We start from the raw sequence: 16,803 nt of genomic DNA, 5'->3' as shown, positions 1-16,803 counted from the left end.
TTCCCCCCTAAATTTGAGTTCGGAATGATATTTCTATTGCTCTACCAATAAAGTGACTATTTAGGGGGGGGAATAGGAAGATAAGAACTGTGCAATCTAAATTACTTAATTGAATTACAGACGACATAATGGCTAAAACGAAAATGTTGATAGGGCAAAGAATGGAACCAAAACATGGGCAGAAAAAAACATGAGTACTAAACGATATGATTCTAGCTCTGAATACGGAGATGATTTCTTGTGCTCTGGTCGAATAAGGAATTATTATTCTACGAGCGTCACCAACCGTATCATTCGGCAATCCTCGGTAGAATCCGCTACTCTCCTTCTATGGTATGGAATCGGCCGAGTTGAGACAAATGACCATATACAACATGCAATGCAAATGACTGGTTTTTTACATCTGCTCACTCGAGATACGGCTGTTGTATGTTTACATTTTAACTAACACACACAGACACAAACATTTCCACACAGATATATATTTATTTTCCATAAAGGGAATACCATAATCTTGCCATTGTGACAGAAACGGCACGCTAAAATCTGAAAACAAAACATATGAGATTAACAAACGGTCTTAAAAAAAGACATATGTCCAAACCCAAGGCCAATTATTTTTTTCATTTTATTGACGTATACTATCCAAAATCTCCCATTACATCCTCATTTAAAACTTATTTTCAAGCAAGCGATATCAATAATGAACGGAAATTTGTGAACAGAGAGATAATGAAACCTTTATACCTTTGTATGCTGGTATTCATGTTCATCACGTACGCAGCATCTTAAACTCATTAGCTATCATACCATATAAATGGTAATTGAATATTTTTTTATGTTGCAGCCTCGATAAGAACGAACAATAGATATACAACACGCCAAGGAATTAATTACCTATATAAGATAGACGAAATTCATAAAAGTTAGCTACACTGGGTGTTGATATATTTATTTTATTTACTCTGTCTGCTTATAGTATGATTTATAAGATGTAGAACCAAAATTAGGTTTTGACTTTGAAAGATGGGTTTCCTTGAAAACAAGTAAAGCATAGATTTTCAATTGCAAAATTGGTTGTTTGAATATAAAGTAACAAATAGACTAATTCATCGGCATATATTCCCAAACGTCCGTTTCCATGTATGCATCACTTTTCCTTGTGTCCATCCCTACGTGTCCTTAAAATAACAAATTGCACAAACGTGTCTAATTTCACTTTCCTCAAAAAGTGCTCATTAATAATTTCCGCTGAAACGTGCCCAACAACTTTTATCTACTAAGAGGTGTTCACTTTGTTACAACCAATACACTCACAACTTTAAGCGTTAATATGACCTGCGACATCAAGCATTGCCACGGCAGCCATACATCAATTGAAATCATCGGGTTTTTTCCTGGAGTTCAAAGAAAAAAAATCAAAACCGCTATTCAAGGATATCAATGCATTAGTAGTTTGGGTACTCGTAGTTAAGGTGGTACCCAACACCTTCACTAAATTATTTTGGCTCGTTTAATTTTCATAAAATTTTGACAAAGTATTTACTTTGACCCTTTGACAAAAATATAAAAATTTCAAATAATTTAAACCAACCATTTTATCAGAAAAATTACACTGGTTACATAGCAGTTTGACAAAGACTAGTTTTGATCATTGAGAAGCTTAGTATTCCCTTAATCTCCCTGTAGTGTTAGGTACCACCTTAATCAATCAGGATTTAATGGTTAATGAATGGCAGTGTAAGAGAGGCTAGAGATACCAAATTGACATTCAAACGCATTAGTCGAAAACAATCTAACACTGCCAATGCAAAAAACAAACAACAAACATCAAAACACATTTACCAGATACTATATATAAAGAAGATGAATATAAGGACCTTATGGTCACCAACCGTACGGCCTTTATCAATAATGTAAACCCATACCTTAAAGTATAGGCTAAAAACACAATTATCAATCCATACCGATTTTATTATTGCTTGATATAATGTTTCCCTCATCTTCGATCGTGTCCTGCTTCGCCGTAATGACCTTCACGCAATGTCGTCTTGTTGATTCTCACGTCAAAATATTTGTTCAAAAGGACACAGATTTGAAAAGAAAAAGGACATAAATTTTGGACGTATATGATACAATATAAAAAGGACACATATTTGAGTGAGGGACATTTGAGACCGGGCATAGATTTGAGGCTAACATATCTACGTAAGTCCTATTCCGTTTACTGTAAACCAACTAATTTTCGCGAGCGATTTATTTTCGCGACATTCGCGAGTAGAAACATCACGCGAATTTAAATCATCGCGAATATGTATAACGTGGATCTTTCCTTATTTACCTACATCAAATTAACAAGAAAATCGCGAAATTAAATCGTCGCGAAGTGGTCTCGAAAGGGCTAAACGCGAAATAAAGTATCCGCGAAAATAAGTTGGTTTACAGTAAACGTACGTTTAAATATTTTAAAAGTGCTTATCTGCTTATCTAAATGAACATTATTTGTATCAATAATACAATTAGTTCCAAAAGGTTAGACAGTCTGTGTGAATTTATACACTGAATATTTCTGACAGACAGGCTTCTTAACATGATTAAATAGTAATATTGCCATACTTCACAAGTGATATTTTCATTAAAGACGGCGGAATTTTCCGAAAAAGTGACAAAACTTTTCCAAAATTAACATACATTAGGTAATGTTAGATTTAAAAAAATTATATGCGTTTCCACAATCTTTCAGGCCAATATTTGAAACTGATATATCCGAAGCATTCATCCTTTTTGTTTTATGAAAAAAATTATCGCTTAATCACTTTGAGAGGTTTGCAAGAACCACTGCCCTTTCCTCGATCTTGATATCTATATCATTAAAGAGAAGCTTGATACAAAAAAATTATGATAAAGGAAATGATTTTTCATTTCCTATCGTTAATTATCCATTTTTAGATGGTGACGTTCCCTTGTCACCATCCTATGGTGTTTATATATCTCAACTTGTACGATTCGCTCATGTATGTAACAACGTATTAGATTTTAGCGAGAGAAACTTATGTATTACTGAAAAATTATTATACCAGGGTTTTCGATATCACAAACTGGTAAAAACATTTACTAAATTGTATCACCGGTATAAGGAAATAATTCGTAAATATAACTCAACATTCAGACATCTTATACGTTCAGGTATTTCACATCCAATCTTTTATGGTAATACTCTTTACAAAGCACAAAAATGTCAGTATTCACCTCAGAAGCTTACAAAACCTTTAAACAGACTTATTAAAAAGGGATAGAGTTACGATACTGTTGTCAGGTCATTAAAGATTGCATAATTTGGCTTTAATATTAATTCAGTTATAGGGTCTTTGCATCGGAACTAAACACATTTATTAAAAAAAAAACATTTATTGGCATGACACGGGTTATGTTCTTCAAATATATGTTATGATGGTATGATACTAATTCCCTAACGGGAAGGATTGTGTCTGATTTTCATATGATAAAATCATAATCTTTCAATCAGTTTCATTAAAGTCTGGAGCTGGCATGTCAGTTAACTGCTAGTATTTGTTATTTATGTATTATTGTCATTCTTTTATTTTCTTTTGTCACATCTTTTGACATCGGACTAGGACTTCTCTTGAACTGAATTTTAATGTGCGTATTGTTATGCGTTTACTTTTCTACATTGGCTTGAGGTATAGGGTGAGGGTTGAGATATCATAAACATGTTTAACCCCTCCGCAATTTTGCGCCTGTCCCATGTCAGGAGCATCTGGCCTTTGTTAGTCTTGTATGATTTTTAATTTTAATTCCTGTGTATAATTCGGAGTTTAGTATGACGTCCATTATCACTTTTTGTACTAGTATACATATTTTTAGGGGCCAGTTGAAGGACACCTACGGATGCGGGAATTCTCGCCATTGGTGGCCTTCGGCTGTTGTCTGCTCTATGGTCGGGATGTTGTCGCTTTGACACATTCCCCATTTCCTTTCTCAATTTCATTTAATTAAAATAACTTATTTAAAAAGTGGTTCGTATCAAGTCAGGATGAATTTTATGATAGCATTTCACTAAGATTTTCCCTCTCGCATATAGCATGTGAAGATGTATGTTAGCTTCTAAAATTGAGTGCATGTTAATTGGTTTTGTTTAAAACGATAAGGCACATGCAAAGCATTGAAAGTTCAAAATATGAAAATTTTAGAAGATCAGCTGATGATCTTTATCATTATTATTAAAAACTAGAACGAGCAGAACTATGTTTCGACCTAACTTATAACCTATAATTTTAAATTTGTTAACATGAAAGCCCTTTGACTTCGTCCCAAATTCGTAATCGATCGACTGCATATCAGACAAAGGTCTGATAAGAAATTTACAATATCCGGAATTTCAGGTCTTTTGAACGCCATGTTAGCTACCTGGATATCTTTACTTAGTATTTGTTCCTCAGGTAATACATATATTTAGGGTTTTTCATTGAACCAAAATGATGCATCCACAAATAACTAGTTAGAAATCAAGCAGTAACTATTCGGTCAAATTTAAGTTATTGGCAAAAGTGCGCCTTTTCAATTGTCAAATTAGCCAGTTACAGTGTACCAATGAATATATAATTTAGTTGTGTGATGTTTCACCATGTAACAATTAACAGAAGATTGACATGATCTAATTACTTTTACGTGTTTACGTCGTCTATAATTAAACTCAAATTGAAAGTACAGGTCATTCATGTCGGTTTGAAAAACATATGTTGTCATCATCAAATATCAGTTCACAAGATATTTATTTTAAGTCATGCTCGATGCTCGTTTTAACAAAGGAAGAACTTACACATGTCAATATCTCTATGCAGAGCGTAAGCAATATATAATTTTAATTATTTTCCTACCACTTTCTGTTAAACACAATGTAAAATTAAGAAGATGTGGCATGCTGCACTTATTACATCTTTTATAGAACATATTATGGAATACAACAATGAGCAAATCACATTCCACATAGTAAGCTATAAAAGCTCCCGGAATGAAAAAAAATATGTGAAACTATTAAGGATGTTCGCTACTCTGTTTTAAAATAACAAGCCTATTTGAAAGACTGTTATAAATTGAAAGTATATACATAAATCATGTAAAAAAAACCAAAAAAAATTAAGGGTTTGTGTGCTTGTTTCTGAGATATAAGACATCGAAAATTTGGCGGGAAAAATTTCTCTCGATTTTTCTTACAATTAACATTGGCACCTTTTTTCTTTAAAAAAATAAAAAAAATAACAGAGATTTTATAAGATTTTCAATTATGGGCTTTTAAGAATGTTTGCTCTTCCACTTTTTGACTTTTTGCCAGATTTTCAGAATCCTCTGGTTTTATCCATGTATTGTCAATAAAAAAAAATTGCCCACTAACCCCTACTTTTCTTTTTATAATTGTATTACATAAAGTTAAAAAAAGCCATATTTCAAAATTTTACAAAATTCTTGTTATTTTTTCATAGTGTTTAAAACAAATAAGGTGCCAATGTTACATATATGAAAGATCTAGAGAGAATAATTTCCCGCCAAATTTCCAATGGCTTATATCTCGAAAACGAGCACACGGACCCTCCATTTTTTTTCTACTTTTTTAGTTTCTTTATTTATATACTATTAATTTATAATAGTTTTTTAAAAAGCTTGTTATTTTTTAACAGAGTAGCGAACATCCTTAAGCAACATGTAAAAAAATATGAAAAGAAAAGTAGGGGTTTGTTGGCAATTTTTTTTAATATCAATTAACGGATGAAACCAGTTTCAGTTTGAAATACAGTTTCAGTGGTTTGGAAAAATTAAACGAGCCAAATTAATTTTAGTGAAGGTGTTGGGTACCACCTTAACAAATGATTTATCTTAACCAGTGTTTGCTGGAACATGGAGTAATCCTAACTGTGCTCCTGGAAGGCACACCATTGTTTATCTGTTTGAATGGAAATGGTCGGATATTGCAGCAGAATGCGAGAGATTTCTTGGACCTTACGGTTATTGTGGCGTACAGGTACAGTTAAAATGTACAAAGCAATTAAAACAAAAAAAAACAGCAAAAGATCAATGCAGACAAATCTTGATATGTTTTAGGAGTCTTAAATTTAAGAACATTCATTTTAAAAGAAATATTAAGTTTAAAGCAGTTGCAATTGATAATAGCTAATTTAAGAAAAAAAGACAACTAAGATTAAACGAACAACATTTTCAGTACGTATCAGACAAACGATATGTTTCGAAACTTTGTTTTTGTGAATAAACCAATATGTGTTATTGCCTGTTTTTGCGATTGGTTTCTTATTGATTTTTTTTTTATATTATCCTCTATATATTTACAAACATATTCGGCTTTGAAGGGTGGTTTTATTTGGTTTGTTAGTTTGTATTAATTATGTTTATGTATTGACATTTTCTACTGAGTCTGGATTGGTATGACAAAAGAATTTGACTCAATTTCGGTCAATTTTGAGTTCGTGTAATTCCTAATTGATAATAATAATAATGATCATTATAATACTAATAATGCTACAACTAGTACTAGTACTAGTACTACTACTACTACTACTACTAAAACTATTACTACTACTACTACTACTACTACTACTACTACTACTACTACTACTACTACTACTACTACTACTACTACTACTACTACTACTACTACTACTAATAATAATAATAATAATAATAATAATAATAATAATAATAATAATAATAATAATAATAACCATAATGATAATTTGAATAATATTGATTTACTAATAACTAATTAACATAATAATAAAGTTAATACAAAAAGATAGCTATTTTATTTCATGTTTATTATAGTGACAAAATAAAGGACACTATATGTCGGTAGATTCACATTTTTTTCCGTTTCTGTCAGTGATCATGTAAAGATAAGTCTGTCTGTAAGAAATATCCAGTGTATTAATTCACACATACTTTCTAACCTTTTGCAACTAATTTTAGTGTTGATATCATTAAAGTTCATTCAGATAAGCACTATCTAGTACATAAGTTTACCATTTTTATCAAATTCAATTCATCTTTAAATTATAATGTTATGATTAGAAATAAATGTAAACGTTGCATTACGATCGAATTAAGAATGACGGGCTACATCACTTAAATAAATTGAATTATAAAGTTATCAGGCAGATTTGACAAATGATCAACTAGTATGTGATATGTACCGATTGGTGAGTTATATAGGAAAACATGATTTATTTATAAATTGATGTTAACCTAACTTTCATTAAAAAAAGAGGCGAGAGATACATGAGGGATATTCTAATTGATAAATAAAGGCAACAGTAGTATACCGCTGTTCAAAACTCATAAATCCATGGACAAAAAACAAAATCGGGGTAACAAACTAAAAGTCGAAAAAAAAATGACAATGTCATAACAAAAAAACAAAAAAAAAAGACAAACAACAGTACACAAAAAACAACATATAAAACTAACGACTGAGCAAAAAGGGACTCCAAATACAGGGGGTTATCTCGGGTGATCCAGAACTGTAATCAGATCTTTCTCTTCATTTATCACCCGTCGTGTTGCTCATGGAAGTACAAACCCGATTTTAAGCCGAATTCGTTAAGTCACATTGATTTCGTGAAAAAGAGGACGGAATAGTGGTTTAGACAATTGAAACATATTCGTCGTAATCTGAGAAACAAATAGTCCATAAAGGTCAACCAACTTGTGATGGCGCACATAAAAATTTTCGAATTAATTATTTCAACTACTTGTTCTCTTTACACCAGTTCGTAGTGTCTTTTGTTCTTTTTGACGTTTTATCTGCTTTGTTTAGGTCTGATGTGTCAAACCCTTTGAATTTAAAATAATTTTTAGTTTGTTCTTATGTTGTGCTGTTACACTACTTTCCCCGGTTAGGACAGGATTGAAAACGTTTAATATACAACCACCTTTTTCAGAAGCCAGGCCAAAGTAAGGAGTCTTTTATTCATTGATGTCGTTGGTGAATGTCTTTCAGATTTTGTTGTCGATTATTTTTCAAGCATAAATTGGGCCATTGTTATGCCGGGGTTTAGTATACCTAATAATGTACGGTATTTGACACATTGTTGTATGCAGTACGAAAACCTAAGCTGACTTACATTCAGTTGTGTGGTCTCTGTTGAATTGGTATCTCATTTGATGTTGATACCATATTTCAATTTTATACATGTATCAGTACTTTAATTTTTACGACATCTTCTCTCAACGTATTGTGTCACTAGCCTGTAAACACTGAAGTTGTGAGTTCGAATTTGCACGACTCGTATCTTAGTTTACTAGGATTATCAATTTTCCTACCGATGGTCGAGTTTCTTTCCGGGCACTCCGGTTTCCTTCGCCTATACAAAAAAAAACTGACCGCCACAAAATAGCACAGTAGTGGTGAAAATTGCGTTGATCATCAATATATTAATCAATTAATCAACCATTCAATCTATCTTTGAGTATTGTTATATTTTTATGATGTATTTAGGTTTCTCCGCCAAACGAGAACCGTGTTGTGACATCACCAAATCGACCATGGTGGGAAAGATATCAACCTGTCAGTTATAAATTAGTCACAAGAAGTGGTAACGAGGCTCAATTCACTGAGATGGTACAAAGATGTAATAAAGCTAATGTGAGGTGAGAAAATTATCAAGTTAATTGTAATCTTCTTTCATTCATACGCATTAGTAAGCCTAAAGAGCTTGTCGTTTGCAATTGGCCGTTTCAGAATCTAAAGCATCATGGGTAATTTCATTGTTCGTACCCCAAAGTGAAAATAACGTTACGTCATTGGTTGAATTGCCATTGTTTATAACGTTTTAAACCAATAAAACGCTTTGGTGTACGCTTTTGAAAATATTACCCAGGATGCATTAGATTATGAAACGGCCAATTACACATGTATTTTATTATGAATGAGACAGAAACCATCAAACAGATTTAAAGGTCAACATACGGTATTGTTTGGGAACTATATGATCTATGTTGACTTCGGACTTTCTTCCATCGATAGTGTAAAACCTTAAAAATAAATTATGAATCAATGACCAATTGATAACATGGATGTATATGTTATTTTAGCTACAGGTCTTACACTATTTACAAGCTTTTATGTCGTAATCAAAAGCTAGTTGATCTCTGGAGTATTTTGTTAAAATGATTGTTTGACTGGCAATACACCATATTATCCATACGAATTATTAAAGAAATTAATATATATGCGGGAGTAGCATGCATCTATTTTTTTGGCATTTTGCGTTGTTTATTTCTTCTATGTTGAGGAATATCAAATGCAATCATATTTATTGCATTCTTAATGAGCAAACTATTACGAAATCAATATATTTAAATATCTTCTAGGATTTACGTGGATGCTGTAATAAACCATATGACAGGAGCTGGTGGGCAGGGAACAGGAACAGGCGGATCCCACTGGGATGGTGGCGCCCTAAGTTACCCAGGCGTTCCTTTTTCATCGTGGGATTTCAACGGAAACAATGAATGCCATTCTGGAGATATGAATATCCATAACTATGGAAACAAAGATGAAGTACGAAACTGTCGTCTGGTGTCCTTGACAGACTTAAAACTAGGAAAAGAATTCGTACGAAGCAAGATCGCAGAATATATGAATCACCTTATCTCCATAGGTGTTGCTGGTTTCCGAGTGGATGCTGCTAAACACATGTGGCCCGGTGACCTACAAGCTATATATGGAAAGCTTCATGGTTTAAATTCACAATATTTCCCTGGTTCCCCGAGACCTTTCGTTTTCCAAGAGGTAATTGATATGGGCGGTGAAGCTATCAGCGCATCGGAATACACAGGATTTGCACGTGTTACGAATTTCATCTTTGGAATTAAACTTGCGCAAGTGTTCAGAAGACAAAATGCGGCAAAATATTTACGGACATGGGGAGAGGCATGGAGTATGCCAAAAACAACTGACGTGGTCGTATTCATTGACAACCATGACAACCAGAGAGGACATGGCGGAGGAGGTTGGTATAACTAAAATGTGTATTTATTATTCGTTAGGAACTGAATGCCTATTATTTGAATTATATGATCATTTCGCACATGTCATGAATTTGGATGAAACATATATTGTATGAATGTGTTTCAGGCCTGGTTTGAAATAGAGTAGTGAACATTCTTAAGTATTAGTAAAGTCCTTTTTGTCAAACATGTGTTTCCAATATGGGATTTGCTCATTGTTAAAGTAGTAATGTGACTTGTAATTGTTCATATGGTTGTCTTTAGATTGGTATGAATAGTCGTCGGATTCAATGGCAATTATACCACGTCTTCTCAGATATTATTTTTATATATTGTATCGTATATTGAAGATAATTCAAAAAATCAATTTGTTCAAATTCGATATAACGTATGTAATTTTAAGCAAACAGGCAAGTTAAATTCGTTTATGGTAGACCAGACATAAATGTGTTGTTTTAAGACTGCTACAGACCTATTGACAAGACTTAGTCTGATCCAGACCATATTTTTGAAATAATAAGCTTTTTCAAAGACTGTTATAAATTATTAGTATATAAATAAAGAAACTAAAAAAGCCAAAAAAAAAAAAAAAAAATTGAAGGGAAGCCATTGATAATTTGGCGGGAAATTATACTCTCTAGACTGTTCATAAATTTAACACAGGCATCCTTTTTCTTTAAAAAAAATATGAAAAAATAACAAGGATTTCATAGCATTTTCAAATATGACTTTTTAAACTATATGTAATAAAATTATGAAAAGAAAAATAGGGGTCAGTGGAGAAATTTTTGTAATGGCACTACCTAAAATTTAATAAACAGTAATATGTTTTTTTTTTTCAGGAGGTGTACTGACACACAGCGACCCGAAAAGATATAAAATGGCAACTGCCTTCATGTTGGCACACCCTTATGGTTTCACAAGAGTGATGAGCAGTTTCAGTTTTGGCAGGTGATTTTTATTTTCCATGTCTACGTTCCATTATTCATTCTCTATAAGTAAATGAAAAGGGGAGGGTTGTGTACTTAAATCCCTAGGCTAGCCTTGACCACAGTTTCAGTAAATTGATGATGATTAGACTATCCATTCTAATTAATATTGCATTTGATAAAATTAAGGACGTTAAACTATAAGTCAGTGACTTCTATCCCGCCCCCCAAAAATAATAGAAAAATCACAGGACATGTCTAAATATCATTTGAGCTTTGGTGTTGAGAAAAAAAAAGAAACTTACTATGTCAAAAATAAACTTGTTTTCAGAACTTTATAACTAAACGGAAAATATAAGTTACAACAATTATGTGTAATTTTTCTTGTATAGTATTCTATCGAGAAGGTAGTCCTTATTTCAGTTACATAATTTTCTAAATCTTTGGTAAGTTTAAATCAACCATTTGTTTATGCCCCACATAGGCTAGGGGCATTATGTTTTTCGGTGTGTGCGTCAAAATTAGAGTTTTGACCCGAATTTAATGGTCCACTGAACATGGAAAATTATAGTGCCCGCTTCTGGATAAAGTTTTTGGTCAAGGTATTTGTTGATGAAGTCCGAGCCCAAATCAACTTGAAACTTCGTACACATGTTCCCTATTATATGATCTTCCTAATTGTAATGCCAAATTAGAGTTTTGACCCAAAGTTCACGGTCCACTGAACATAGAAAATGATAGTGCGTCTACTATGAACACATTCTTGTTGTTTTCTAAAAATTCTAGTCTAACACAGATTATTCATTTTTGTCTCACGCATAAAAACATGTTTGCAATATAAGACTCATCACTTATTTAACCATTATCTATCCCACAAAATAGTATTTATCAACTTTCTTAGAAAATACGGTTAATAGATTACGTCAACATGGAGCGATTTTACATGTTATATATAATCGAGTCTTGCATACCCATACTTCATAATTTCAAACACAATGACACAGGAAGTACGACTGAAACGGCCACTTCATAAATGTTCAGGTCACCATCACGAATTGGTTAACCGATACGATGTGTTATTGTCTCAACTCACTAGTGACAAGTTTTTCGGACGTAGGTCTTTAGAATCTAGAATAGCCCTCATATCTCTACTTTAGCCCTATTCCTGATTGGGAAATTTGAAATGAGTTTGTTTTTTTTGCAGATGGTGCATAAATAGTAGAAAACGCTCGGTAAACCACAGTTGCCTAAACTTATATTCTCAACATGTAAATAATTCATTTAAAAAAAAAATAATGTGAGGTAAAACGTAGATGCACTCATAAAAATGTTGACAGTGTTGCTTGTTTGTGCTTCTTTTGTTTTTTTTTTACAATCTGAAGTACAACTACATGCATTTTGGTTGATTGTTTTAATACAAATTCTTAGGCAAATGAGAAAAAACAATAAAATGATCAAATATATTATATAGTTCCGATGAAGGACCTCCTCATAACGGAGATATGTCTACAAAGAATGTTAACTGGGGATCGATATCAGACTTAAGCTGTGGCAATGGTTGGGTATGTTATGTTTACATTTTAATAAGATAATAAAACTATGGCTACAAACTCGTAAGAAATAACAGATTTCTAATTGAAATAAGAAGAGCAATGGTGTATATATTCAAGAGACAAAATATCTAATAAAGTTAACAAAAAAAAAAAAAAGATGTAACAGCCCTTGCTGTTATTCATCTCTTCATTACGCTACAGCGAGGACCTCACTAAGAAAACACAATGTGACATCGCGCTTCAAGTACAAAAAGAGGGACGAAAGATACCAAAAGGATAGTCAAACTCATAAATCTTAAACAAACTGACAACGCCATGGCTAAAAATGAAAAAGACAAACAGAAAAACAAAATAGTAAACACGACACAACATAGAAAACTAAAGAATAAACAACACGAACCCCACCAAAAACTAGGGGTGATCTCACGTGCTCCGGACGAGTAAGCAGATCCTGCTCCACATGTGGCACCCGTCGTGTTGCTTATGTGATTACAAATCCGGTAAATAGTCTAATTCGGTAGGTCACATTCATGATGGTCCGTTTTATTGATTTGCTAGTTGTCGATACCGTTCTACTTTGACATCGAAGACTGACGCAAATTGGGGTTATTTGTCAACAAATTTCAAACTACAAAGGGAAAATGTACATGATGTATGTACAGGACAAATGATTCAGATGAATTGCTTTTATAATCATACAAATCGAATGATGACTTGACTTGCATTATCCAAATGTGTTATAAAAGACGTGTGTATAATTTAATAAGGATAAATCGGCGTGTATACTAGTTTTTGTAGAAATCCTCTCCAATGAATTCATAAGAGCACAAATTACAATCTGTATGTGCATTGTGGGTTAAGCTTTCATACCTGGGACACATGTTTTCTTTTATATTTGTTTCCACTTTGAATCGGATATTTGCAATACATGATAAACTAGAAGTACCCATTGTGCCATAATGTTCGAAAACTAGTTAGGTTAAAACACAAACAATTTGCTTTAAAACTGCTATTCCGACTGCTCATTCATTTTTATTAGGGCATGGCATTATTTCTACTAGCAAACGATATGTTTTCACTTTAATAAAAAACAAATTGCTGTTTTACATAAACGTACAGGAGCAGGTTATTTTGTAACTCGTTAATAAATGAAAACAAACTGTTGTGTTTTTTTCCTCGCTTCTGAAATGTTTTTTTAAAGACATCTGTAATCAACTAATTTATAGATAAAGAAATGCGCCCCAATTGAGGATGAATTGGTGGTTACTTACTGGCCAACAAATACAACACTAAAAGAAAACTTTAAAAGATTGAAAAAAACGTGGTCATTTAAATAATAATGCCGCAGTTGTCATTAAACAGTTGACCTCAAACCATGCAACCATCGATTATTTTTCAGGTATGCGAGCATAGATGGCGTGAAATCTATAACATGGTGGCATTCAGAAATGTTGTAATGGGAACCAATATGCAACATTGGTGGGATAATGGTAACTACCAAATAGCGTTTTCCAGAGGAAATAAAGGATTCATTGCGATAAATGTAGAAACATCTGATTTGAATAGAAATTTACAAACTGGACTCCCACAAGGCACTTACTGTGATGTCATATCCGGAAGTTATGATGGTAGCAAATGCACTGGTACAGAAGTGCATGTAAATGGAGATGGAACCGCTCATTTCAATATCAGGAGTAGTTCAGATGATCCCATGGTGGCAATACATATAGGTATGAATTTGTAAACAAATAAGTATTTTTTCTATCAAGTTAAGAAAAAAGGAAAAGAGGGACGGAAGATACCAATGGGATTTTTAAACAAACTATTAAAAGACAATTTGAAAACATCATGTAAAAAAATCCCCCAAAACGACAAAAACAACCTAAAAACTAAAGGCAAAACAAACCTTACCAAAAACCGCTAATGATCTCTAGTGTTCCGGAAATGGTAAGCAAGTCATATTGATCTATTTCATTCCTTTGCATAATTTAGATAAACATAATCTTTCACTATTTATTTAAAGATAAAATAATACCTCGTATGCAGTACATTCATTTTAATAGGCAAGGACACAGCTGAATAAAATCAAAATTTCTAAATAATTTTCAAATTGGAATTTTTTTTCAGGTGCGAAGAAAGGAAGTCAGAGAAAAGTAACAACATAAAACAATCACTTATTTCTAATCATAACACTGATAAATTGTTACCAAAAAGATATGACATTAAATAATCGGTATCTTTAAATAAATGTAAAAGTCTCAAACAGTTATTGTACTTCGACAATTTTTATGAAACCTTATATGAATGTTATAGATAAACTCATCATAGATACCAGAATTTAAATTTTGTACGTCTCGTCTACAATAGGCTCATCAATGAAGCTCGAATAAAAAAAAGTTAAAACGGTCAAATAAAGACCAAGGCGATATGCTTTTTTTCGAACTTTGATCGAAAGACCTTTTACAAATGACATTTATTCAATGTTATTCGATGTTAAGGGAATGACAACATTTGTGTCATCTGTTGCGCAAAGTTGTTGATCCAACGTTAACTCATATTCTGTGAAACTCTACATTTTTGCACCTGTACTCCGACAATTTTTATGAAACTTTGTATGAATGATATAGATAAACTCATCATTGATACCAGAATTTATATTTTGTACGTCTCGTCTACAATAGACTCGACACTTGAATAAAAAAAGTTAAAACGGGCAAATAAAAAGAAAGTTGAACAATATGGAGGACCCACAATCCCTGAAATTTTCACTTTGTTTTGCCTATTTGTAAAGCTTGGCTGCAGAAATTAAAGATGTTGATTCTACTGCCATTTTTGAGAAATCACCTGTGAGTTGTTTCTATCAAAAAATGATGCCCGCGGCAATCTTAATTTTGTTTGACCAATGTCAAAAATAATTCTAAAATTGCATCGCAGATTGTTCGGAAACAGTAGAGGACTGCTGATTGGAAGATTTGATATACTAGTAGTCGAGCATTGCATATTGTCCGCATTTATGGACTCTATGAACTTACCTTGGAGTTTGGTGTTTTTGTTAAGACTTTTTTACTAGGAAAGACGTATGTTCTAATTAACAATTTTCAAAACTCTTCTCTTTTGCAACTAAAAGGTGAAATGTTTTTGGTAGTTTGAGGACAGAGAAGGCAATACAAACAGCAACTTTTGTCATAATTGAATTTCTTTTGATAAATGAGGTGAATTTGTCTGGTTAGCGATCCAGGTTTATTCTAGTTTGATCATATTCATTTCTATAAACCGCTTCAGGGGCGGATCCAGCCATTTTAAAAAGGGGGGTTCCTAACCCAGGACAAAGAGGGGGTTCCAATTACATGTCCCCATTCAAATGCATTGATCGTCCAAAAAAAAGGGGCTTTTGTCTTTTGGTAGCCTGTACTTATTGACGATGTACGATAGTCTATACCCGATGTATGTTAGTTTTAAATAAGAAGATGTGGTATGAGTGCCATTGAGACAACTCTCAATCCAATGCATAATGAATAAAAAGTTAACAATTTTAGGTCAAAGTACGGCCTTTAACGTGGAGCCTTGGCATACACCAAACAGCAAGCTATAAAGGGCCCCAAAATTACTAGTGTGAAATCGAAACAATTCAAACATAAAAACCACCGGTCTAATCTATAAAAAAAAACGAGGAACGAGAAACACTTATGAACCACACCAACAAACGACAACCACTGAACAAAGGTTCCGGAGTTAGGATAGAGGAATAAAAACGCAGCGGGTTTAATCCTTTTAACAGGCGCCAACCTTCACCCCAACCCGAGACAGTAGTGTAACATTACAACATAAAAAGACACACTATAAAATATCAATTAAAATGTCTTAACTCAATCAAAAAGAGATTTAAACAAAAACAAGTAAACATACAACGAACAAGTTTGATCTATGACACAATATCAATACAATATTAATGAAAAAGAGATGTGGGAACCGTGTCAAAAAGACAACTCTAACCTGGGACAAAATGGCATTAAACAACGTACACAGGTACCTAATTTTGTTGTTATGAGAACGGATTACAATTTTTACAAAAATAATTTGTTGTTCACAGTACGAGTACAGAAGTGAAAAATTATCGTCATACTAAATAAAATATTTATCAAACGTGGTACGTATTAAAAAAGTTAGACGAGTTATAACAAAAAATAAGTAAACATTGAATTACAGAAATGCATTACAAATTGTGTCATCAGCTCAAATTAACACGAACGTACGATTTGAGAGTACTTGCAATTACTGAAAGC

General features: G+C 32.8%; 1 protein-coding gene across 1 annotated transcript; it reads left to right on the top strand.

The window, feature by feature from the left end:
- The first annotated feature begins 4,336 nt into the window (after positions 1-4,336).
- On the top strand, positions 4,337-14,783 carry LOC143053788 (alpha-amylase-like). The gene is made up of 8 exons (XM_076226572.1): positions 4,337-4,460; positions 5,901-6,037; positions 8,525-8,676; positions 9,400-10,040; positions 10,881-10,989; positions 12,439-12,529; positions 13,920-14,250; positions 14,648-14,783. The coding sequence occupies exons 1-8, from the start codon at positions 4,418-4,420 to the stop codon at positions 14,683-14,685; spliced, it is 1,542 nt and encodes a 513-aa protein (XP_076082687.1). The 5' UTR covers positions 4,337-4,417; the 3' UTR covers positions 14,686-14,783.
- Positions 14,784-16,803: the final 2,020 nt, after the last annotated feature.

This window comes from Mytilus galloprovincialis, chromosome 12 (assembly GCF_965363235.1).
Source record: "Mytilus galloprovincialis chromosome 12, xbMytGall1.hap1.1, whole genome shotgun sequence".
Lineage (NCBI taxonomy): Eukaryota > Metazoa > Mollusca > Bivalvia > Mytilida > Mytilidae > Mytilus > Mytilus galloprovincialis.
This window is presented reverse-complemented; position numbering and strand designations above follow the sequence as displayed.